The 27,136-nt window shown below is 32.3% G+C and overlaps 1 protein-coding gene across 8 annotated transcripts in view; it reads left to right on the forward strand.

Moving 5' to 3' along the window:
* Positions 1 to 27,136, forward strand: part of LOC143234281 (insulin-like growth factor 2 mRNA-binding protein 1) — a 106,744-nt gene that overhangs the window by 15,044 nt on the left and 64,564 nt on the right. For 3 of the 8 annotated variants that reach the window (XM_076471522.1, XM_076471523.1, XM_076471524.1), the window contains exons 2-14: positions 723 to 780; positions 14,032 to 14,138; positions 16,173 to 16,239; positions 16,961 to 17,134; positions 18,821 to 18,907; positions 19,747 to 19,789; positions 20,050 to 20,144; positions 20,426 to 20,542; positions 20,728 to 21,148; positions 22,265 to 22,351; positions 22,890 to 23,018; positions 23,471 to 23,584; positions 23,716 to 26,690. In XM_076471522.1, coding sequence (XP_076327637.1) covers positions 734 to 780; positions 14,032 to 14,138; positions 16,173 to 16,239; positions 16,961 to 17,134; positions 18,821 to 18,907; positions 19,747 to 19,789; positions 20,050 to 20,144; positions 20,426 to 20,542; positions 20,728 to 21,148; positions 22,265 to 22,351; positions 22,890 to 23,018; positions 23,471 to 23,584; positions 23,716 to 23,817 — 1,590 coding nt within the window. In that variant the 5' untranslated portion in view covers positions 723 to 733 and the 3' untranslated portion in view covers positions 23,818 to 26,690. Of the gene's footprint in view, positions 1 to 722; positions 781 to 10,528; positions 10,714 to 11,816; positions 11,958 to 14,031; positions 14,139 to 16,172; positions 16,240 to 16,960; positions 17,135 to 18,820; positions 18,908 to 19,746; positions 19,790 to 20,049; positions 20,145 to 20,425; positions 20,543 to 20,727; positions 21,149 to 22,264; positions 22,352 to 22,889; positions 23,019 to 23,470; positions 23,585 to 23,715; positions 26,691 to 27,136 lie in introns of those variants that run through there. The other 5 variants (XM_076471526.1, XM_076471525.1, XM_076471520.1 and 2 more) reach the window with 4 other exon arrangements.

Consider the following 27,136-nt stretch of genomic DNA (forward strand, 5'->3'; position numbering starts at 1 on the left):
TGCGTTTATTGGTTAGCATAACGATGTTTGCCTCTTAAAATGTTAATGCGTTTGTTTTTTTTTCCTCACGGTATTAAATCTTCAGACATAACTGAAAAGCTATTTAGAAAGAACTTTATTTCGAATATGAATCTCCTGAATGTTTTCTTGGTTACAATATAAATAGTCGCATTATTCAGAAACGTATCGCATATTAAGATTTTTGCCTTCATTATTAAAATTCTTATCCAGGCATATGACCATTGTGTCTATATCACAACTGTAAAATAGTCTGAAGTTGAATGTAGCAAGGCAGCGAGGAAGATAAGTTTTGTACTCCCCGCCGTTTCTCTGCCACCAGTTGTAGTTTCGAACCAATCAACGTGTAATAGCAGTAACCGGCTTCTTCCTGATTGGTCAATGAAATTCCCACCATCTACTTTAGTGACATGGCGACGTTAGGTTTTTCAATAACCCAAAATAGTTTAACATGTATGGTGCAATATACTTCCATATTATTAGTTTGTCTCAAGCTGAGTAATCGTTTTTTTTTTTTCTGTTTCAATAGTTCGTACTCAATTCTTGTAAAATTGTTTAAGCGATTTATACAAAAATAAACAATGGAAAACGGATACAATCAACCTCATTACCCAGTAGAAACGGGTAAGTTAATTTCTTGTTTGAATTGTGCACTGTTTTCCTACCTACATATTTTATCAAAAGTTTTCTTGTATATCCGCTAGGGTACAACTTCATGGGATCCCAGTTGTTAATGGAGGCTCCTTTTCCTCAAGGTCGGAGGTAAGTCCAGTGCAGTGATTAGTTTTACGGTGTTTATTGGTAATATAGGGCTTCATAATTCTTTTTATAAAATTACATATTCTAGCAATATATAACCCTGCGAAGGTCTAAACACTTGTTTTGATTTATTAAACTATTAATATCTTGAGTTGCGAATTTGTAAAGCTTGTATGTGTTATTTAACAGTAGTGTGGGTGTCTTCGTAGATGGATTACTATTTAATCTCGTAACAAAGATTAACTCGGAATCGGAAACTTGAATGCTGTTTAAACTTCTCCACTTAATGGTTTGTGTAAACTTGCCTTTCCCTCTATGGATACGTGTTTGTTGTGACCAGTCTTGTATTGAATGAAAATGTATTTCAACATGTTTCTTCATAATTACGAAAATACACGTGAACTGTTTCAAAATTTGTGTTAGTATTTTTGTGTAATTAATTTAAATGTGTTTTGATTTTTCAACCCCCTTCCCTATGTGTTTGTCAGAATATTCGTATTTTCCGACTAAACTTTGAAGGACAGTTATACTTTCATTTTGTTTGTAACTGGTGTATTCTAAGGTTAAATTCTTTCGACTATATTACGATATAGTGTACCAGATTTTGCGAAATGTTTAATACTTTCACTTTATTACTTTGGTTGTATAACTTTAATTCTGTAGAATATCTAAAGTTAGTACTAGTTCAGAAACAAAGATAATGTAGCGATGAATGGTAAGATGGCAGACTCGGATGCACGTTCTCAGTTTCGGTAATATAAACAGTCTATAAAACTGCGTTTAGTTAAATTCAGAAATGCTCTTTTCGGTAACTAGGTGTTTTAGTTTAATTTAAAAACGTTCAGTACGAGAAGTCTTTAATGTTTCAAGCAGGCATAAAATACTAATTGCATACAATGGTTGAAGTTTTTAAAGTACAAATTAGTGGCTGTAATCGTCTCTTGACCTTAGTTTTAGTTTCGGGCTATTTTCTCTCTAATCTGACTGTCAAAGGTCTAGATTAATTTACTCCTGCCCTGTTTAAAATAATTGATTGTTGTGACTACTGAGAATTACCTCTGCTTCTACACATTAAAAGCAGGTGTATTCTTGCCTTGTTCTGACAGTTAAATAAATTTACAAAAGCATAAGTTTTTTTAAACTGGTCACACTGGAATTTTTTCAAAATTCTTTTACATAAGTACAACTTATTTTACCCAGTAATATTATGTAATGGTATAACTAATCAGTATTTCATAATTCTGTTTGTACATAGTTTGCTTAATCTACAGTTTATTTTTGATTTTGTTTTAAATAAAGGTTTGTTCATTTTGGTACACTTGGCCAGAAAGTGTACTTAATACATACATTAATCAATTGTACTTGTGTGAGAGCAGTAACAGTAGACTAGATTACCTTATGTTTCAACAAAGGAAGTAATGTTTTAAATTTTAATGTAGATTCATTAAGTTATACTATCACCTTAGATAGACAATAACAGTAGCTATTGCTTTTGAATACATTTTTACTTCTATTTTCTTTTGTAGTTAGTGGAAACTATCCTCTTCCTTAACTTTTTAACTGAAAATTCAGTATAATTCCATTCACTATTTTGGCATTTGTTACCCAGTCGCATCATCTCGACTTTATCTCTGTTGTTAACATCCTAATCAACTGACTATGCTTATTAAATTTGGAACACTTTTTTTTTTTGAACAATAGGTGTGGCACAAGATTATCTTGTTTCCATAGTGCTCTTTTTCCTATGCCTCTTCAAAACAATATTGTATGAACAGTTTATCTGATCAGAAAATGGATAGTGGTCATAGCAATGTTAAATAATGGTCCAGTGCAAGTTAAGTGTCCTCTTCACCTAGTGGAAACCTCAAGCCACAGCTATTCTAGAATGTTTAAATTAGAAAAATTGCATAAAGTAAAATACACAACTGTTTATTACTTGAGTTCTAATGACTGTATCCACAAGTGTGGAAGGGTCAAAGTTCATATGCTATGAACTTTAACAAATTGTCAGCTAATTTAAATTTGGAGTTATCATTAATACTTTAACTTTTCTATATTGGGATTTCCTATTATTCCATCTATTCTGTTTCTAAACACCTGTTTGCCATTTTATCTTTTTATTTTGAATTTTATCTTAATATAAAAACATTTAACACAAGAGTACACCTTTTTGGAACAAACTAAACCTGATACCAAAAACTCTAAATTATGATTGGCTAGTTTCAAAGCTAATTCATGTTGAACATCTGGTTTACATGATGACACCTGTTCTTTTATGTTTCTTGTTAAACATAACCCTTTATTCTCAGGAAGAATAGTGAACTAATGATAACTACAACTTGTTTGAGTTTCAGTTAAACCATGTTGCTTAGCTTTTCATTCTACTCTTTGTTAAATCAACAATTTTTGATGGAAAGTAGATACCAGGAAACTTTCCGTATTTTGGAAAACCTACAGGATATTCAGGAAATACTGCAGAAGTATTTAATCTTCATGTGAACATGACCTTACTTACCAATTCACATTTATCCTTTTGTATCAATATTTTTATGTTCAGTATACTTGTGTTTTGTAAATTTGCCACATTTTGTGCTTTTAAGTAGTAAACTTCTATGGTCAACATTCCTTTTACAGTACCAAGCCTTGTACATATTTCGTTAATTGTGGTATTTGTACTATACATTTTCAAATTGTCTACACTAATTTTCTTTTTACTTGTGTATTTACATTAAAGTGGACTCTTAAAAATTTTGATTCACTTCTAGATCTTTATACAGTAATTCTTGGCTTGCTATATAAACTTCTATTTATTGCAAATTCATTTTATTATAAACTATTACCAGTTTAGTACCCAAAATATCTTTTAATACAAGCTTCACATTTCTTGGAAGTGTATGGATGTTATCTTGAAATATAAAATTCTGCCTTATCAGCTTCTTTCCAGAGGGTATAGCACAATGAATTGATATACTTTGTGGGCAACAATTTTTAGATGCTTTTGTTAATATAGGGATTTCTATGATCATTAAATTAACTCAACTGGGATGTATGTTTGGAACAAAACTATTTAAATTGTATTCATCTGTCCATAGGAACTAGGTACTACTGTCTTAAACTGGACGATGTGTTCTTTCCCATAAGGTAGTTTCTTTGTGTAGGAAGGGATTTCTTGCTGATGTTAACAAGTGTCATAACTTTGCAATATTCTAGAATAACTGTAGCTTATTATCAGTGAGGTTTCTCAATTTTCCTTTGTTTTCAAGGAATTCATCATTATATCTACCATACATGTAAGTTTTTTTTCTTGTTCCTTTCTCTCCTACTATAATAAACTTTATTTTTATGCCATCTGTCCAATTTGTTTTATAATACTGTGGATTATCATGTTATTAAATTTGCAACTTCTTATAACTAAATCATGAAACGGCTTAACTGAATGATAGTTTTACTTGTTTTACCATTAAAAATGGTAACATTTGAATTAGCTGCAATGGATGATTCTGGACTGTAACAGAAACTAATGGCACTCATGATTGGTTATACAGCTTTGCTAACAATTTAAAACAAATATGCTACATGTATTTGAAATAAACTTAATTTACCCATCTTGTTTTGGTGTAACTGATGTATTCTGTAGATATGACCTTTTATGTAACTTGTAGTTTTCTGTACTCAATACATATGTATTAATTCTTTCATCTTTTATTCTAGAACTTTAAATACTATTGGAAGTACTAAAGAACTATTTTATATTTTAAAAATGTCTAGTTATTGAATTCTGGATAAGATTTGAAAAGCTGAACACTACTATTAACATAACAAACATATCTTAAGACTGCTGGTATGCATATCACTTTACTAATAAAGCAGAGAACATTTAAACCTCTTCAGGTTCATCTGAATATGACCTGAGAAGGTCAAAACATTTTTCTGCTTTTTATTAGTAAGTGTTTAATATCAGTGTCAGCTGTCCTGAGATTTTTACTTCAAGTGAGTTTCTAGTCATTACAGATGTAATTGAAACATTTACTATTGGATGTAGCTTACAAACAGTTATTAAATGTTTCACAACTGGAGCTCCAGCTTATTAAAATAAGTACATATTCCTGAATATTTTTCCTTTTGGCTGTTTTGTTTTATAGAGGTGAAATTTATATAATTTTAGAATACCAGTTCCATTAATATGCTATGAATCATCAGCAGACATTAAAGAAAACTTGTTTTAAAGCTATTTATTGAAACTCGATACAGAAAAAATTCAGATTTTCCATGATGTCATAGTGTACAGCCAGACGTAGGAACATTTGTATATTCTGAGAAGTTAACCATAACTTAATACAATAATTTTTACCTTAACTAATTGCTAAGAAACTATAACAAAGGAATTATACCAAACCTTACTTTATCCACGGAATTTACGTTAGATTGGTTGAGAAAGGGTAAAAAAATTTGTATTTTTTACTCTTGTTTTTATGATAAACCGTAAGTTTGGTTAATATCAGTATCAACAAAACTCAGTCGTAGAAAAACAACTTTGAGAAGTCAGGCTTAAGGTTCGATAGTTACTACTGCTTTAATCATTACATATTGATACGAAGGTATGAATGTTGTTACGGTCAAGCTGGCGAAGTTCTTTATACGCCATGATTCCGGCAGGTATGTCACTTTAAATGTCGGAAACCACTGATAAAAAGATAAAGGTAATCTTTATGTAATCATGGACAGGAAGGCCAACTTATCTTTACGGACTTGAGGTAAAACTCAAAAGGAGGTAAAATAATAGGGAAAATATTTCAGTTTTAATGCCACTTTTACTTTACATCCATCATGACATGGTTAAAGAAGTTGGTTAATTACAGCCGGGAATTCTTAATCGATTGCAAGGCAACTCCATTATACCAGTATCTCTTATGTATTTAAACTCTAACTACATGAATTAATATCGTAACATTCATTTACCTCCAGAAATTTATCTTGATTCAGAATCCTTTTGTAAAGTGTAAAATGTTAACTCTTGAGTTTAAATATGTAGACGCGTCAAAAAATTAAAGCACATATTTTTACACTGAGAAGTAAATGTCTAGTTAGACGACTAGTTTCCGAAGTTAACCCTAATTATAGTAACTGTTACCGTAACTAGAAATACTTTTCGTTGTGCAAACATACTTCGGATTTCGTGTTTTACTTTAATAGGACTTGCATTCAAAATAACGTTCCGTTAAAAACGTATGTTACGTGACAAATAGAACGCCCCCTCCAAAAAAGTTTGAAGCAATTGGAGATGCGTCACTAATATTACAGTAAATTTCCTTCAGTGTGAAAACGTAAATACGCTGTTAAATGTGTTTTACATGTAAAAAATCTTATTGTGCAGGAGTTTTGTTCTCTTGCTTATCGCACTTAGTTTGCAGACGAAGAATCGTATTTAGGTGAATGAACGATTGGTAACTTGTTGGCGTACTCTCAAAAGTAATTGTTAATAAATATACTCATGTATCTATTTTCGCCTTAGACTTGTTGCTAAAACGTGGAAGTTGAGATAAATACCTTTTTGTTTGCTGCTCTGTTCTTACACGCCAGAAATTCTTTCGTAGTATCTCCGATCGAGTTACAACTCAGTGGCTCTATGAAAGCTTGGATTTAGTTTTAGACGCTTTAGGGCTCTTTGCATTTGGTACCACGTAAAAAAACTCCACTTTACTCGCACTTAAAAATATTCAGAACGAATACAACCTGGATCCTTTTAAATCATAACTGACTAGCGATTTTAAATTACCAAAGAAATCCTCGAGTTGGTTTTCGTACAAAAACGAAGTATTGGGTGGTTATATACTTGGTTTCATGCAAACTCAAAGATGTTTCGTTAACAGTTTAAACAACAAAACTTCGTATTCCAGAATACCCACTCCAACAAAGAGAATTGGATGTATCCAGGCGTAGAAAGCTATAGGGCAGTCATTTGCCAATCGGATAAATCGTTGCCATGTGGTTGAAAGTCTCAATTTATGGTCAGCAGGTTCTTTTGCATATCTCTAGTACAGATTGCGGGAGACCTGAACAGGATATACTGTCGACAACGTCGTAAGATGGGACAAAACGGATTTCACGCAAATGATGAAACGCAGAATTCAGTAAATCCGCTAAGAATGTGAAGTACTTTTTAACTTAAAGTTAACTAATTAGGTCGCTGATAGTGACGTACTTACTGAAAGCGCTTATCTTGAAGTATGAAGTGGCAATTTAAACAGTACCAGTTATATTAAAGAAATTGGAATATCGCTCTCTTTAATCCGTAGTCACGAGAAAACCCAGTTGTAGAGAAAATACACTACTGGCCAAATCTTAAGGCCAATGAACATAAATATGCATTTTGCGTTGTTAGACTCAACCGCTGGTTTGAGTATAGCTTCGAAAAATGAAAAACTTTTTCGCATTTTAATAGGGAAAATGTTAACTCTGAAATTAGCCTAAATACTAGTTAGTCAAAAGTTCAAGACCATACCAAAAAGAAGTCCTAAACGGGGTAGGAAATGCCCAACAAGCGGTCTCAGTAGGGAGTTGCACGACCGTCATTGCGAATAACTGCAAAGTTGGTTAGAAAACACCCAAATACTAAATAAACAAACATAAACGCAAAATTAAAACCTTACTTGTACAACTCAAGCCCAAAATAAACTAATACAAAGGAACATCTTTATACCTATATTAATAAATATTCTAAGCACGCCCTATACATTCCTACACAATTACACAACTGCCTTCAAACGTGTGGTCAGCTATGTCAGTTACCTCTCTTACTTTGTGAACCTGACAATGACCAAAGGTCGAAACGTTGTTCGCTCCTCTACATAGTTTTCTGTACCCATACCAGCTGTTCTTAAATGTATCGCTTTTCGTTAATTCTTTCTGATGGTTTCGTGACTTAATCGAAAAATAGCTTTATCTATAACAAAAACATCTATAGTTTTCCAACCAAATGTAATTGTTGTGTATATACAATATAACCAAAACCTCAATGACTCACAAATAACACTAGAATATTAAGTTTTCCTTTTTATTAATTTTTAACCGGTTTTGTAGAAGTTATTAGATTGAAAAAATTATATTCTCGTCATCATGGATCACGTTGTTGGATTGATTATATCGCTCTAAATTAATAAACTAACTGTACAATAATTCATATTACAGGTTTGCTAATAGGATGATTGTATATATATTATATTATCTTAGCATTTAAGTGCTCTGGAAATGCGATTCATTTAAATATTGCTTTTCAAGTTTGTCAGAATATTGCGCTAAGTATACAATTTGTTTTTCGCAAGTCGGCAAGCTATACGTGTACATTGTATAACTATATTCGCGACGTAATATTACAAATTAGCTACATGATTAAACACTTTGAGCCTCGAACTGTTTCAAGGACCTACGCAATCTTAACTTTATCGTCTGTTTCTAGGCCTATTTTGCACTCCTACTATGCTACGCTTAGCGAATCCTCGCTAATGATATGGCTACAAACTGTTTTGGGCCTCCAACCAAACGTTTTATGTTTTCTGTACTTGTAGTATTCTTTCTCCCAGATAGCTATTTTTAGTTTCACCTATAGAGGTCGTAGACTACCTGGAGCGTTCACCAGTTTTAATTGCACCACCTATATGGTGATGTTCTGCCACTAAACTCTGAAATAACGTTACATAAGAGGCTCAACATCGCAATTCTTGTGATGTCAGTAAAACCTGCGCATGTTATGAATCACGAGAAAAATTGCATTCTACAGGTTGCAACACAGCATAACATTAACAACACAGCAAGGATAGTTTATTACTCCTGACATTTGGATTTATTTGCTTTAGAACTAGAACAGTTTTGGAGACCCTACAGAAGTACATCTACCGTGTACTTCAATACCTCTCCTGTGTTGTTGATATCTGTTTGGATAGTTAAACATTAATGTTTTGTTAAGCTTAGTTTAAAACCTTCCTCATACCTTTCTGCAAACACTGTATCCCTATATCTATAAATGTATTTTTACTCTTAATTTAAATTGTCACGGGCAGTAGATAACCTGCGAAGTTATGGGAACTTGCAGCTCTTTTAGAACTTCAGTTGCTACATAGGTATTTGTACCTCAAAGGGCTTTGCTTGTGTGCACTGACGCACTTTTACTCCTTACATCGAGTGCACTTTACAACAGCGTGACTTACACGTGCTTGTGCACTCTATCTTAGCAGCAGAAAATGGACAAATTATCCCGCCATCGAAGTTTTATGAAGTTGGCCTCTAAGTTAAATATTTCTCAAATCCATCATCAACAAGTGGGAAGAGTCGATGTGCGTCCCTCCAAATTTCTAACATCCCTCCATAACGGTTAATGTTGAACTTTTTGTTTGTTTTAAAGCTACAGTTTTAATTTCGCCTTTTTTTTTTTTTTCAAAACTTAGACTTAAAAATAAAGCAAAATTATTTTATTAACTTAATAGATGTTTTTAATTTTAATCCAACTATTTGAAATAGTGACTGGAAGGCTAAATTTTTTAAAATGATTTAGCAAACGTAGTTGTATGTAGTGCTCAAATTTGTATTAAAATAGGTCAAGGGGTGTTTCGTGACTCAGATTTATATGGTTGAATCCTATAGAAGGAAACACTAAAACAATTCGAAATGGCACCGCAAAAACTAATAAAACTTGCTAGGGTAAAATAGTTGAACATATGGGTGAATGCGAAGAATATAACGTCATTCTTGTTTAGTGTTAACAAGGCCTTTTAATGTATCTTAATTTACATAATTTATTTGTTCTTTCTACTCGTATTTAAATAACCTACATTTATTTAACACACGCACGCAAGCAAGCGAATCGTGTAAGTATTGAATCGCTAAATTCTGTTTAAGCCAAACCTGGCAGCGACCATAATTCGAATGGAAGTTGTATTCCAGGTGTCAACCACGGAGAAATATCCTTACTGGAAACCCTATACACCATTTAGATTTTGCGCTTAGATACTAGATCTAAAGTAATGAATCAAAGCAATAATTCAACGAAACTTTCTTTTCAAACCGTATCTGCTAATTTATAAAACCGGGAATAATTTAATTTTAATACAGCCATTAGAAATTGTAGGAAATGCATTGTTTGTACTCTTAATGTATTAAAATGATTTACTTTAACCCGAATAATTGACATCAAAACTGCACCTGGATTTACCATTTTAAAGGAAAATAGTTATTACAAGCTCTTTACTAATTAAATTAGTGTTCCGAATTATTTCTACCTCCCTAATTAAATACTGGTAATTTGGATTCAGGTACCCAACTGGCTGATTGTGGAGTTCGTCTGCAGCTTGCTTCTTTTTGCCGCTTTTGTCTCGCTCTGCTTTCTCACCTATCATTTTCATACTGCCTCACCTCGCTTCATTGGCTCAAACAAGCCAAATTAAAATACAGGAAAAAAACCCACGTACAGACACATCCATGAGCTGGGACGAAAAGGAACTACAATGTTCCTGAACACCCTTGTTGGGGAGAGAATTCCTCAGACTTCTGTCGCTCTAAACTAAACCCCTGCCAAGGTTTCGTTTCGTTTCAGGTGCCCAAATAAGCGAACATTCGCTGGAGGATGGTGACCTTTCCGATCTAGCCGCTAAAGAGAGAATTCTGCATACTTAATAGATTTTACGACGACTGCGCTTGGCATTGGGCCGACGGTTGTGGGACTTGTAAGCGTCTGTATACATACACACTTGTTCGGCTGATCGCGATCTCTAAGGATAATATTGTAGTGTATTTCAAGTCTGTCGTAGCTAGATGATACAAACTGGAATGATCTAGTCACTGTCTCGCGTTCTTACCTCACTTCTAGGAGAGGATTATGAATCGTGCTTTTGGGACGTGGGACTCCTCTTCAGGGGCTGAAGTGCAGATCACTCGTCCATTTAGGTAATTGTTCATTACACAGTTCGAAGGTTAAATCTTGTACTGAAAACGTAATTTCGTAGAGTAGAAAGTGGATTTACAGTGTAGCGGAAATGTGTGGGTGGTAATGCTATTTATTTCTTTTAGTGGATTTTCAGATAATTCAAACGGTTAACTTTAATGTATTGTGTGTACTTGTCATGAAGTACTGAAAATTATAAATACCATTATGTAACTTTATTAATACAACGGCTAGCGAAAGAACCATGAGTTTCATAATTTGCTTACCACTTTTACATTAGCTTGACCTTTCTATCAAATTATCTGAACTAAGCCTAACGCGATTCGGTTAAGGATTGTCAGTTTTACCAGATTAAGTTTGTTACGCAATAAAAACGAATTGGGCCCGGCATGGCCTAGCGCGTTAAGGCGTGCGCTTCGTAATCTGAGGGTCGCGGATTCGCGCCCGAGTCACGCCAAACATGCTTGCCCTCCTAGCCGTGGGGGCGTTGTAATGTAACGGTCAATCCCACTATTCGTTGGTAAAAGAGTAGCCCAAGAGTTGGCGGTGGGTGGTGATGACTAGCTGCCTTCCCTCTAGTCTTACACTGCTAAATTAGGGACGGCTAGCACAGATAGCCCTCGAGTAGCTTTGTGCGAAATTCCAAAACAACAACAACAAACAAAACGAATTATCCACCAACCAAACTTCAAAGAAAAATTAATTAGTACATGCATCGAGTTGGTGAATAACATTGTACTTGTATGTATAAATCTAAAAGTAAAAATTACCAATGCCTTAAACTCTTCGAGGGTTAATTTTCGGCAGAAACTGAATCCGAAATTTCAAATCGGATGGCAAGAAAAAAAAACCACTTGTCGAACAAGATCGGGTCGGTGGAGGCCAATGATTTAAGATCGCGAATACTTTAACTTCAGTTGTAACTTGTATTCCTCCAGGGCATCGGCCTCCAGTTGAATGAGTAAACCGGTGCAGCTGACGATGATTACGTCAGAGGTTAACAACCGGTGTCATTTGCATATCGTGATCTTGAACTCTGTCTTGGTGAATCACGTGAACAACGCTGACAAAAGCACGTGAAGTTTCTCTCCGTCTCGTTGTTGCTAGGGTGTAGCCTGACGGCCATGAGTTTTTAAGTGCAACTCATTAAAGATTTTAACAGTAATTTCCTGTATTTTGACGTGGTCTAATGCACAGCAGTTCGAACAATTTTATTACTTTTTACCACATAACCTGAGAAATAGGAGTAAGTTGTGATGTTGATTAACAAAGCCTTCATTGGACTTCTTAGGAACTTAATTTTTCTGGTTTGTTTTCAGTAACTAAAACCTACAGTAAATTTAAATATTTTAAATCAGTTTTAAGACTGTAAATTGCAACACTTATGGAACATAGTTTTAGTTTTTTTCCAAATTAAGTCATGGTAGTCCTTGTTTTTCAGTTGGTGTAAATATATACTGAATGCGTAACTTAAATCTAAACATTGTTTTTACTTTGTTCATCTTGCGTCATTAGTAATTTCGCTTGTCATTTAGAATTTTGAAAGTTTATCCTTTTCAACATTGGAGACTAGAAAACAACTTAACCGTATAAATTAAAGCATTAGTTACCCTAAAATGAAACCTGAACCCAGGATTAAAATTAGTTATTTGGTTTCCTAAATTGTGCTAAAAACTAGGAAGCTGTAATAATAAATTAGTTTATTTTAAGCCTTAAAATTTATTTGTAAACAAAAGTTTCTTCTCTTATCTTCTGTAAAACGTGAATTAAATTGACCGAAAATATCTAACCAGACGTGCACGTGAACAAAATGCGTTAAAACATCCAATGAGAAACTTCATATACCTTGAACTGGAAGCAAAAGTAATTCGGTTATTATCAATAATTAGCTGAGTTCCCGTACCAACTTGGAAACAGAGGATCACTTCTATATGCATCTATGGTTGGTATAATCAATACTAACCTTTCGATTTTGAAAACTTGATTCAGTCCAGTTCCTAGTCCAAAGTTTAAATAGGAACAGTTAAATGTTTCAACTACCAGTGACATTTGAAGGGAAGAATACATGTTCTGCATTATGATAAAAAAAAAAAAAAAGGCTCCTCGTGGTTAAGTGTTTATTTTGCTGTCTGCAGAGAACATGGCATAACTGCCTTTTGATACAAAAATAACTATTTTCTGATTGAAATTAAAATTGGACTGAATAACGACTTAATGATACCAGAACATTCGTACTTGTTTGTGCATAAAGCTGCAGGTGTTACTTTGAGTTTTTTATTCTGTAGGAAACTGCTCTATGGAGATTTGAATATGAATCTGCCATTGAGTTTCAGATTTATGTGGTAACAGTTTGTTATTTATACTTAGTGAATGTTTTAAAATTACAATTAAAAGGTTGGTGTATTTGAGATGGTAAATCACTTAGAATTATATTTTCAGAAATCATTACTAAAAATCACTAGAAACAAAATCCATTTTAATGTTTATTTGTTGTTTTATAACATTATTAAACATTTCGTATTTAAATTGTATGAAGAAACGTAACTGAGTTGTTGTTTTTTTTAGTGCTGTTTTTGATGACTAAGTTTTGTATCAACTTTAAAGTAACCAATTTGGCCTTGGACAGGTGGTTAGGGTGCTCATCTTGTAACCTGAGTTGCAGGTTCAAATCACCATTGCAGCAAACATGCTTGCCCTTTCAGCCCTAATGGTGTTATGTGATGGTCAGACCACTGTTCATTGATAAAGTAGCCAAAGAGTTGGCAGTTAGTGGTGATAATGCTACTTGTTTTTCATTAAGATTCAACTATAGTGTAACGATCAAAACAGGTCGTAGGCTAAGTAACTTGTGTATATATATGCAGCCTTCACCATTTTATTTTAAGGTTAAGAACAAATAAAGGCAGGGTATTGACTGGTGGTTAGTCTAATTAAATGGAAAGGTTTGTCTCATAACCATTTAAATAAAATGGTATTGTGGGTGTACTACAAGAGGTGCAATACTATTGTTTGATCAGACAGATAAACTAAGAGCTGGTGATGGAATTTCGTTTAGCCTGTTCTAAATGAATGATGATAACATTAACATTTTTTATTCAACTACTCACTCTTTAAGTACAAAAGTTTGCATAATTAGGGCATCAAAATGCTGCCTCTTACTCAGTTTAAAATGTAGTGATGTTTGTTTTAGATTACTAAATAATTTATTTCCTATTATAAAAAAACAAACAAACTTAGTTTTGCTAAAGCATATCTTCGAAAAATTTTAGTGTAGTGACCATTATTAAGCTTTTCTTCTTTGTTTTTTTTTTTAAATTCAGGAACCGTACAAATAAAGTCCAAGTCAGTAACGTACCCAGTCATGTTCAGTGGGAAGAGATCAAAAGGCTGTTGTCAACATTTGGTAATATTCATAACTGTGATCAAGGTATGTAAATGTTCATTGTTTAAGCTACTCTAAAACATTTGAAAACTTGTTTATTTCATGCTAACTATTGTGACTTTTTAGGTATGAATATCACCATGTCAGAGATGTTTCCATATTGCTGCCAGATATTGATTGTTATTAAACTGTTGACTTGTTAAACAACAGTAACATGCTTTATTATTGGGAAAGCCTTACCTTAAGGTTTGTCAGAAGTTAGATATTTGTCTATGAAAACACTTGGATGTTAGTTTGAAATTTTCTAATGTCCTAAAATTTGGGAGTGTTAAGAAGATTGAAAAGTTTGTTTTTTTCTTTACTCAGAACTTAATCTTTATAGGACTAACATAATTACAACTAACTTGTCTGTTAAGCTTTTAAATCCTAGGGTAGTACTATTAAAGTCCTTGTTAAAATAAATAAAACTACTTTAAGTACTTAATCTTGTTACATTGTGCTCTGGGAATGTGTAAACAATCTTGTTACTTAACAAAATGAACAGTGAGAAATGTAAAACACAGGTTAGTGTGTATTGCACACACTACCTTGTGCTAAAAGTAACAAAAGAAATACTTAGTTTAAAAACTTGTCTCTGCAACAAATTTGTCATTTTCCTACACTCTTTCAATCTTTCCACATCTTACATTATTCTTCTGTAGTATACTCTATATTAAATGTAAGCTCTCTGTAACTAAAGTATTTGGCCTTAAGACATTTACAACTTAATTCGATAGAACTTCAATTGTTCAAACTTGAGTATTGTGTTACGTCTTTGTATCAATGACTGTTACAACTGCATTTTATGTGCAGGCAAAACATCTACTCTTAACCTCTAGGTGTTTCAAGTGGAATATTTAGTTACCAAATGTATGTTTCAGTATCCCATTGTATCATAATTGGTCCTTTTTATTTTCTAGAAATGAAAAGAAATGTCTCAGGGCATTGTAGAAGTTTTAAAACTATTTTTAACAACTTGACAAATTGAAAGCAGCTGTGGGATCTCGTTTAGTAAAACCACTGTTAAACCTTTTGCATACCTACTTTGTTTAAAATTTTGCACACCATATGTAGTGATGTTTCAATTAGCTTTAAGAATTAGTTTCTCTTGAACACCATAAGAAACCTCTCGATATAAACTTGTATACTTTCACTTTTGAAAATTTAAACTCTTTTGGACATGCTTGCTTATTTAATGTGTTCAGGTCCTAAATTGGGATTCTTTCATAATAATTTATTTGGTTGGGAGCTTTGCATGTTTGCTCTGAAGATCTTCAAGCATATTAGAACTTCACTCTTTAAAGATCTAAGAAATCCTGCAGAAACATTCTATTTGTCAATAACAGTATTCAAGATTTAACTTTCAAAGAACAAATTGTGACATTTTGCAACTGTAAATAAACTGACCATATTACTATATTGGTGACAAATAATTCATCTTAAGAAATTTAAATTATAGAATTCTGGGAATTTCATATCTAAAAATTAACATCTTGCCTTCTAGAAGTCCTCTCAGGATTCATGACTCTCTTTAAACACAAGGACAGTTCCTAAAGTAGAACCTTCCAGTGGATCAACAGTAAATCTGTGCTTTCTCTACAAAAAAAAAAAAATCTTTCAGTACTTGTGATGGGTACAACCATGATGTAGGTTTGTTATTAAAAACAAACCTAAACTGGAAGGTTTGACTGTATAAACTATTGTCCTTAGTGTTAAAAGGTTGTTGGATAAATAAACCAATGTATACAACAAATAATCGCTTGTCACTTACTGTACATAATAACTTGTGAATCCACAAGTGTGGTGTCAGTTAAAAGCTAGATTCTGTCTTATAGTGAGACAAGTGAATTTCTTACTAGTTTAAGGAATACAGAAGTTTTTGTTTATACATCCACTTAAAATAGTCTTTAAGCCTTATAGTATGTATCTAGTTTATAACGAAACTTTTAGGCTTTACTATACAATTTTGAATGTATATTTGAAGAAAATTGTTTACTTGTTTTGGTACCTTTTGCTGGTTATTAACTCCTTATATTGCAGGTCCAGCAAAATTGGAGAGTGCATACTGTGTGTTTGTAACTTATGAAACTCAAGATCAAGCTCAGCAGTGAGTGAAACCAGTATATGGATAATTTAATGTATTTAAAACCTAAAACTGAATGTTTGTACTATATTCAATTCTAATAACTGAATCTCATTGGTTAGAATAAAATATAACCTGTACTTTTTAGTGTAAATAGGAAACTTTTCAAACCTTTGCAATAAACTTAGTGTAACTTAAATGCTAAAAGTAACTGGTAGGAGTATGCTAATTTGTAATTGAAAGTAGCTTTTCAGAAATTAAACATTTATATCAGATGTGAGCTTTTAAAGCATGCATGGTTCTACAGCTATTTCTGCACTTATCAGTAAAAGTATCTTAACTTGTTTAGTTGGTTAAATCTGTCTGCCACTAACCTGATTTGTTACTGTAAGTTTCAGTAATTTCTCTATCAGCATTTTAATTGGTTCAGTGATAGTTTGGTCCTTATTGCACAGTAAACAAAATAATATTCCTCAGGTACACATGTTTTGCATTTGTAACAACCTAGTTTTGCATAAATTGGAAATTAACTATGGGGATTTGCATACAGATGTTTAAATTTGAAAATGTATTGCACTGTCTTGAAGCAAAATGAGGGAAATGAATGGACTTTTTCACTTCCATAAACAGTGTATCACTGGGAAAACAAAGTATGCAAGTTGTATGAATTCACTCAGGATGTTCTTTTTATTAAGTGGCTTTAATTTTGTATTATGCTAATGTCAAAAACAAATCCAACTTTCAGAGCTTTTGCACAGTTAAATGGATATGAGGTTGGGGGCTCACCACTAAAGGTAGACTTTATCATGGATCAGAACAGAGTTAACCGGGGAGGTCGTAATGGAGGACGCATTCTGTACAACAACTCCACTTATTCAGGGAATTCTGCCCCCATAAGATCGACAGACTTCCCCCTCAGGTAAGGAATTTTAATCTTTTCTCTTACATGTATACATCTAATTGTGATATAGTATCCACATAGCAATGAAATATATACACACATAATAATGAAGTTGAAAAAACATCTTAAGCTATGATTTATTTTGATAGTCAAAGTGCTAAAACACAACTAGAACATCTATATCGAGTTTCAGTTGCTTTCTAGGAAATAAAATTGATATTGCAAGGTGCGACAAAAATGAATTTTGCCAGTCAAGTTTCATGAGTTCACATACTTTTTTATAGTTGTAGCAGATTTTGTGTAGCTACTTTTCATTATTTGGATCTTTCTGATTTTGTATATCCTAATTTTACTGTTGTTACCATCTTCTATTTAGTTGTCATTAGTCAAAACTAGATTGGAATTGCTAAACATTAATTGACACTAGTACTTTAGTATTAAGTTACTCACTAGTAGTTATGAAATGCTGTTTTAAGAGTCAGCAAGTCTTAATGTTAGAATTAAAACACAACCTGATTTTAATTATTTTTCACTACATGTTCCACTTATTTTGAATGAGAAAGTAAGCCTAAAAATCTCAAGCCCTTTAATATTGGATAATTAATTATTGGCAGTAAACAATTTGGCATACCAGGTTAAGGCAGATGTTTAGAAATATCTGCATACATCACATGACATTTTATGAAATGTTAATCACTTTTAGAACAAGTTTTTATTAAACAATAAATGTTATGCAGTGATAGTTTACACCATTAAAGTAAATTAAAGCTAAATTCATCCTTTTTAATAAAGATTGAGCAACTTGCAGGAATAACAGATTTTATCTGGCCATCATAAAAGCCTATTGTTTGAAACTAGTCTAAGTTGTATGTGGTAATGCCTAGATACAAATTTGTATAAATTTAGAATAATTTAATATTCCACTATTTAAGTAATTTCAACTGTCAGGCAAATAGTTTTTAGTAGTATTCCTTAAATACTTTTTGGATTCACATTGCATTGTGATCTGTTTGGTACATTATTATACTTTAAGTATTAAATGAATCTTCTTTTTATATGAATGTAGCTGAGCTTATTAAAATCTTATCCACTGATGTCAACCTTCAACTGTGAAGTTTATAGATTTGTACACCCTAATTTAAGAGAACAAGTTTCACAGCTTTCTATTAAATGTTTGCAACTGAATAGCTGTTTATTAGAGATCTTTAAACTATATTTGTTTCTTGAAATATAAACTTTATGGAATATTTTTCTATTAGTGTGAAATATTCTAGTACCTTCTGAACTGTGGTACGTGCATGGACTTTGGTTACGTTTGTGAAATTTGTCCCAATAATTGTAATGTGACATTTAACTGTACATGAATGACACTGGTAATCATGTTCAGTCATTTTGACTACAAAGCTCTACAATGAAGCTATTGCTTATAATACTTTATTTTAGTAAAAGCATTTTCATAAAACATGAAAATAATTCAGAATTTACTATAATTCAGAATTATAGTAAACATTCCTTTTTTTAGTTATGTCTGTTCCTTAAAAGGTGGCTCTTAAAATAGTGTTAACTCAAATATTGCACTGAACATATGTGAAACACGTTTAATGTAGTGAAATGTTTTTACAACTAACACTGGTATGAGTGGAATTTACTTCAATGTTTGAAATTTCTATTGCAATTGAAATAACGATTTTTTTAATTTGTTAGGATCCTTGTTCTAAGTGACATGGTTGGAGCAATTATAGGTCGTTCCGGGGGTACTATACGGCAAATTACTCAACAGTCTAGAGCAAGGTAAAAATTTGTCAGTATGAAACAAATTTTATTTCTGGAAGTAGATTACTTTAGAGATCTTGTGTATATATTGATTTCCTTCCTCATTTATATGAGAACCCTGAAATGTAAGTGTGAAAATGGAACTAGTAAAAACAGTGGGGCCTTTCTGAAGGGAACTTCTGGAAATGTTTTGATTTCATGTAAACTATCTGAAATAGCAGGATAAAAAGGATTTGCAGCTTTCTGAAACTGAAGTAATCCTAAGAATTTAAAAATGAACAATAGAAATGTCTTTAGACAGACTGAAACCATAACTCTAAGATCACTTTGCTGGATAACAAATAAGTTACTTTGTCAGTGTTCAAGTGTTAGTGAAAGTTTTATTAACACTATTTACATAATAGTTTTGCTCTTGAGTAGAAAAAAATTTATTTGACTTAGTTTTGATTTATAAAACAATTGATAGCAGAAAAACACACCATAATGTTAACTCAAATATACATTTAAATATCAAAACAAAATAATTACTTAAACATAGTTTTTTGAGTTTTGAAATTGTTTTTTTTTTTTCATCCGTCATCACTAGTTTTGCTTGTTATGTGTGAATCTTTTTTCACATGCCTAAACTGTATTTTCTGATCATAGCAGCTTCAGGGATTGAGAAAAATTGTACTGATAAATTGTTAATACAATAGGCACATTTATAACATTATGGTTGCTGCAGTAGGTGAACTTGTATTTATATTTAGTTTGTAATCAAGCAAACTAGCAAAAGGATGTTTCACATTCAAATCAAAAGCATTTTGGCAAGATTTCTTAATTATATGATTAGTAATTACAGACCCTTTTGTTCATAGGGTTGATGTTCATCGAAAAGAGAATGCTGGTTCCCTTGAGAAGGTAATGTATTCATTGTTTATTCTTAAAGCATGTAAACTAACTTATAATATTGAGGCTGAATATGTAATGATTTCAATCTACATTTAGTAGTTGTTACTATCAGTAGTCAGTCATCTAGGTACAAAATAAGTTTCATTAGTACTTGGGGTGTTTTAAAGTAGGTATTTTCTTTCTTGTAGGAGAATGGTAGTAATGAAATGTTACTCTATATTACAATGACTTGTACACAATTAAACTTCACTTTGTGCCTAATACCTTAGGTGATAACAATTTATGGGAATCCTGAAAATTGTTCTACAGCATGTCAAAAAATTTTGGAAGTTATGCAACAGGAAGCCCAAAATACCAATAAGGGGTAAGTATGTTCCTAAACCTTAAGTTTTTAAATGCACTTCAATGATTCTTTTAAAGATTTCTAATTTTGGTTTTCGTGATATTTGCATTCTTAAGCTTCAGTTATTTACCAAGGAAATTAGACTTAAGCTTCTTGTCTCACATGTAATAGTGATAATATATTAACATTGGTTTTAATAAGTTAAGTGAGCAACCTGAGCTACAAAATTAGGCATTCCATTTTCCTTTTAAGGATATTGTGCAAAAAGCTTTATTACGGGATAACGTACTTTTTTTCTATAGGGAGATCCCCTTAAAGATTCTAGCCCATAATAACCTGATTGGTCGTATCATAGGCAAGAATGGAAACACAATTAAAGGCATAATGGAAAAAGCTGAAGCAAAAGTAACTGTTTCGAGGTAAGAACTTAACCAAATCTATAATCACTACTGACAGTGTCATTGCTTTGTAATAGTAAAAAGTGGAGAAATTCACGAGTAACTTGCTAGTGAAGTAAGAGGAAGATAATGGAAAGAACTTTGTCTGAATGGTATTAACAGTTTCATGGTGTATTTTCAATATTTGTGAAATCTTTTTTATGTAGCAGTATTCATGATGTAAACAGCTTTAACTTGGAAAGAATCATCACAATAGTTGGAAAATCTGAGAACATTTGCAAAGCAGAACAGTTGATCAGTGCTAAGCTTCGTCAGAGCTATGAGAATGATTTGGCAGCAGTGGCTCCTCAGGCACTGATGTTCCCTGGTGTCCACCCGATGGCCATAATGTCTACAATGGGCCCAGGGCAACGAGGAGGACCCCCTAGTCCATCATATCAAATGTATGGCAACTCTCAGACTTACGTGCCACCTGTTGTATATCCTGGAGGCTCACCCTCCCAACAGTTAGAACCTAATAAAGAACAGGTCTGTGTTTATATTCCAAACTCTGCTGTTGGAGCCATTATAGGAACAGGAGGTAGTAGCATACGGGAGATGATTAGCTCTTCAGGGGCTTCTATAAAGGTAGGCTTCTCACTATATTAACAATATTGTACATTAACTCTAAATTTTTTTTGAGTTCAAGTTCTATGAAACACTTACAGCTCTTGCAGAATAAAATGAATCTCATCTCTTCCCAAATTCTAATATATCCACATAATACAAATGACAGTTGGAATCTGTAAGGTACATAACAGGTTAAGTTTTTGTGTTGAAGTGGCACATTTTAGATGTTATTGAATATGTAGTTAACCTTTATCTGAGAAACTTGCTAACTAACTAGAAATGTTATCACATTTATCAGACTTCATTTATAATTGTTTCGTGCAACAAACATTTACTCTGGTGTCATAACTTTCCTTTGTGTAACAATCATTATCTGCATCTCCTTGAATCTCCTTCCATAATATCATGTACATCACTAAGCAAAAGTGTAATTAGTGGACTTTGGTGTTAAATGTATTGAAACTTGAAATTCAAAACTTTCAGTGGGTAATTGACATGTCAGGAACCCATCCAAAGTCTGATTACTTGATCAAAGAATTAACTTGCTGTTTGTTTGACAGAATGTTTTGTGGTTATGTTAAGGAATTTATATTAAAGTATTTAATTTTTACCTACTTGTAAGATTAGTCACTACTACAGAGCTCGGCACTTCAGAATAAGATGTTTTAAGTATTTAATTAGAATTTCTTTCATGATGTGGTTTACTGTCTTCATGAACTGACTGATTTTATTCCAATTTAAGAATAGATTTTTCATAACAAGACCTAAATGTTTTGTATGTAGAACATTGTTCACTTTACCTTTTCTGTTAGTGTACTTTACAAGTCTTTGATCTGTCATTTTTGTTAACTCCCAGTGATTTAAAAGCTGACATTTAGGTTATTTTTGTTAAAAATGTTATTCTTTAAATAAAATGTTAGAGCCAAAAAATGCATATTGAATAGAAAAAATATCTAGTGAGCTAGAACTGACCACCAGAGTAATTGTCATTCTGCTACTTCCAAGACAAGCTATAGTTAGATGTTGATTTATTGTTTGTACTCATTAAGGTTCCCCACTCACTTAACAAGAATATATTTTGTGCAGGTGATTAGTAAAAATAGTCTTTCATCAACTGCACTTAAATTTTCTCAGGTTGCTCAACCCAACAAAGATGAACCTGTAGAAAAGCAAACTGAACGAAAGGTGACTGTCATAGGGACACCTGAATCACAGTGGAAGGTGTGTTATGAATATAGTGAAAAATCATAGTTAATGATAGAAATAATAAATTTATTTACTCAAGAAAAAGTCCTTGAGTACATTCCCTCGTGTAATCACCCAGTGAGACAGCAGATTTTCAAACTAAACATTGGGGATTAAATTCTCCTTGGTGGACACAGTAGATAGCCTGGTATGATTTTTCTATAAGAATGTGTACATGTGCATACACTTGAATTGTTTACTTAATCTGTGCAATATGTTAACTTTTTATTGGTCATACCTAAAGCAGTACAGATGGACCATCTGTTCCTGATTGGGAAAACCAAGTAAAAGATAATTTCGAAGTTAAAGTTACCTTGACAGTGTGAGAATGTAATGTCCCTGCTAGTATCTTCTATTAAAATTGTATTAATAATTTAATTAATTCAGCTTATTATTACATTTTTGTAACAGACAACTTACTATTTTTTATAAATATTAAATACATCTTTACTGCTAACTTGGGTTGTAGTTGTTGATGTAGATAACTTAAGGTATATTTTTTGCATGAAAACAGGCTCAGTTCATGATATTTAAGAAAGTTACATTTGAAGGATTTGCTGGATTTCAAGATGCAAGACTTAAGGTTGAAATTTTTGTTCCTTCATCGCAAGTTGGACGTATCATCGGGAAAGGAGGACAAACGGTGAGGTAACATTTGGTATTAACTAGGTTAGCAATAATATACTTGTAAAAAATGTCTGAGGGAAGTCTAGTTCTTAGTTTACTTGTTTGTTAATGTAGAATGATGTTAAATGATAAAGCTGTAACATAGTAAAAAGTATAACTAGTGAAATCTTCAGTTTGATTTTGGTTTTACTTTGTCATACAGCCCACTTGTAGAATGTTGCATTGACTGAAGGATTAAATTTTATTTACTCTGCGATTAAATGTTTGCTTCAATTTGCAGTATTTTATTGCAATGATCTAAGCTAAATAAATTTTATTTAATACATTCACAAATGCAGTCTCTAAAGTTTGGAATTGAAGGTTTCTGATATCTAACATGTTCAGAAAATCATCTTTTTGATGGAAATAACATGATTATAATTAACTTTAACAGTTTAAAAGGCATAACTTTTTTATACTTGTTAAAAGGTTCGAGAACTGCAAAGAATAACTCGTGCTGTTATTAAGCTTCCTGGAGAAAACCAAAACTCTACAACTGAAGAAGTCCCTGTCCACATTAGTGGGGAATTCTATAGCTCACAAGTGAGTTTTTTTGTTTAACCTAAAACCATTTGCATTTTTATTTTCTTAACGTTTTTCAGTATTAATTTCTCATTTGTCAATAAATACGAAAATTTAAGTTAATTTATTTTAATGACTTTTTTTCCATATAGGCTGCACAACGGCAAATCCGAGCCTTAGTTACTCGAAGTCAGTTTAATAGAGGTCAACGTGGACTTATTCCAAGTCCACCAGGACCAGTCCATCCCCTATAAATGGTACATTGGTTTAGCACTGCTGTCAAATAACCTCAGCAATACCAAAGAGGAACAGCATATAGGACTTCTTTTTTAAATTTAGTCATTTGGAAGGTGGTAACTAAATCTTGTTTGTAAAGACAAACTTTTGGATTTGGTTAAGTGCTTTGTTTGGTTTATCTAAGTTGAGATGAACACCCTTGTTGATCACGAGGGGCCAGTATTGACTCGTTCAATAATGACAGTTAAATAATACTGTTGCTTCTATGACATGTTTGGTTAGATGTACTAGGATTCTGCTGGCCCCTTCTGATATACAAGTTTCTTGTTGATACATTGTATAATTGGTAGATGTTGTATTCTAGTTTTGGAAATGGACTTGCGTGAGTAAGTTCCGAGACAGACTTAAGGACTAAATTAAGTGATGCCTTGTGATGTTAAAAGGGGAATATCCATTGTTTGAGTTGTTAGTACAAACATTGATTGGACCAGTTGTTAATCTTATACCATAACTTTCTTTTTTGTTATTATAATAATGTTGTAGAAAGTTTATTTTTGATACTTGTTGGAGAAACTTTTTTGTTATGAAGTTTTTATTACTGGCATTTTAGCCTAATTTAAATGTGGCCAAATATATTTCTGGTCAGAATCACCATCCAACTCAAGTTTCTCCAATGAGCCCAACTTCCAACATAACTATCTTCAGTATATCCTGACAGAAGTTATGAATGACAAAAAGAGAAGGCTATATATTAATGTCTGCTTCATCGAAAACCATTAATTCAAGAACTTATTGTAACTTGGTTAATGAAGCTTGTTCTGTTTTTAATTTTGGTGTGATAACTACTACTGCCCAGAGGGAATGGAGAAAACAATTAAGCTTTAGTAAATTGTAATTCTAAGGGTTATATACAAAGTACAGTAGGTAATGTTTCTTAATTTTGTGCTCTGTATTCTTTACAATATTTCTTCTGGGTAAGAATTATCAAAAACCAAACAAAGTTAACTTCACTTTTCAAAATCGAATTTTCAAATGATCGTTAATAGATTGTTTTTTATAATCTGATGTATCAATCCACTACTGGTATACAGAAGTATAACATTGTAAATATCTAGACTGTAACTGGTATTTCTATTACCAGTTGTTCATTAAACTTGTTAAAGGTCTGGGTTTACTTAGAGCAAATTATTAAGTCCTTAAGAAACACGAGACCTTAGTTAAAAATATCTTGTATAAATAGCAGAATTGTGAATATGAAGTATATATATCAATAGTTGTCTTTTAATTTTGACATGATCATAAATATGCCAGCATGAGACTCAAGCTGATTGATAAAACTGCACATCTTGTATCTGAATGTTTAATATTTTACAACTTGTTTATATACTACCTCATTGCTACTGTTCTGGTCTTTACAGAACTTGCTAATACTAAGTTGTCAGTGAACAAATGTGGCTTGTTTCATTTTCATTATGAAATATGAAAAACAAACTCCCAGAGTAACTCAGTGGGAAATGTTTAGTTAATCTTGCATCTAAATGTGGTAGTTGAATGTCAACTTGTTCATGGTATCTTTGCCTGGGTTCCTGATGTTTGTTTTACCACTTTGTGAGTCATCACTAAGTGAATAACCACATTAATAAACAAAATATTCTAATTTGTATGTAACTTTATGTATCAAATAACCAAGGATTTTCTGGTTCTAGTTTTGCTGATACTGTTACTAGTTGTTAAATTAGTGGCAAAAGATGGACCTACATTTATCCAAAGTATGTTTAGAAAGGGAATTAATAGTTTTGGTGTCTAGTATTGCTCATGAAGTGGCAAGCTCGTTTTATCTTCAGTTAAGTTAGTGATAAACTATTTTCTACAAGCAAAATTGGCTTGTGTGGAAGTCCATGCCTCTGTTCTAGTAGTTTTGAGAATAATGCATGAAAGTCATTGAAGTTAAGAATGGCATTTTTGTTTTTGTTCTTAATGACTGCTTGTTTATAATTAAACATTTTGTTTATAAATGAAATTACTTTCTAACTGCAAATCTTAAGTTTCAGTATTCAAATTAGTTAACTAGACTTAACAGGATTGTACACTTAGATTTGCAGTTTAGGTGGAAATGTATTTTTTCGATCTTTATCTTAGCCAGGAATATGACTGGATGTTTTGGTGTTTAAGTAAAACTGTTGCCTGTTTAATCTATTCTTTTGTTTCAATTTTATCAACTAGTTTGCTTAAACAAACCCTTGAAGTTTGTTACATGTTAATAAAGTAAATAGTTAAAAGTATGGTGTTGGAATATATATATCCTCTTGAGCAGTTGCTTAATTTCTTGCACAATCTAATCATCAGGGTTTTCCTAACTTTACCATTGTATACCTGAACATGCTGGGAAGTTGTAATAGTGTGGTCAGCCATGTTCATTTCTTGTTACAGGAATGGAAATAAACAAAAAACTTGTTATTTGTGAAAATTGTTTTTTTTTTTTAAATACTATATAAACCATCTGACGTTTAAAGCACGTATGTTCTTGTGGTAAACAACCATGATTGGAGTAATTGTGAATTAATATACAAGTTCTATTCCTTCTGTGCTGTGCTGAAGGATAATACTAAAATATCTGTTTTAGTCTAAACAGATAATAGTTAACAGTAAACTTGTAGCTACCCTCTTATTTTTACCTAGTAATGTAATTTTATGTATATTAAAACACAATGAATTCTTCATCTTTACAACTGCAAATCTGATTCCATTGGCCACAACACCTGTTTCTATGACTATATTATCTATGTATTCTTGCCTTTCCTACTGAGATTGCTTTATTGTAGTTTAAAAGGAAGAGCTGTTGATTGTGTATGCTACCAATGTCATAAATAAAATTAGTTTTATGAAGAAATCTGATTTGGGGGAATGTAATTTTTAGATTTATAAATACCGAAATGTTAAGCTCAAATAACATTTTTGAAAACAACTAAAACTTAAAGCCTATGATTTTTGAACTCCTGGGGTTCATAGTATTTCCTCACTTTTCACTAAAATTCTCTAGATAGGGGAACCTAATGATTTATAACTACAAATCGTACTGATCGTCAGGTAATATTTACTTGTAATGTTGGAAATCGGTAAACTTGTTCAGATGGTTTTGCTAAACAGAGTAACGAGAGAAAGGTTCAAGTTTCATCAAACACTTCAAAATTAGGGAAGGTGAATCACACACAACCAGATGCTTGAGTTTTGTGATTGCTTTCTATATTAAAAAAACAAGCTTTATATTCCAATGAAACTGCCATCTACCATTGTGATAAATGCTTAGGGGAAAAAAATGCATATTTTTATTTAAGA

The sequence above is a fragment of the Tachypleus tridentatus genome, chromosome 12 (genome assembly GCF_004210375.1).
Source record: "Tachypleus tridentatus isolate NWPU-2018 chromosome 12, ASM421037v1, whole genome shotgun sequence".
Taxonomy (NCBI): domain Eukaryota; kingdom Metazoa; phylum Arthropoda; class Merostomata; order Xiphosura; family Limulidae; genus Tachypleus; species Tachypleus tridentatus.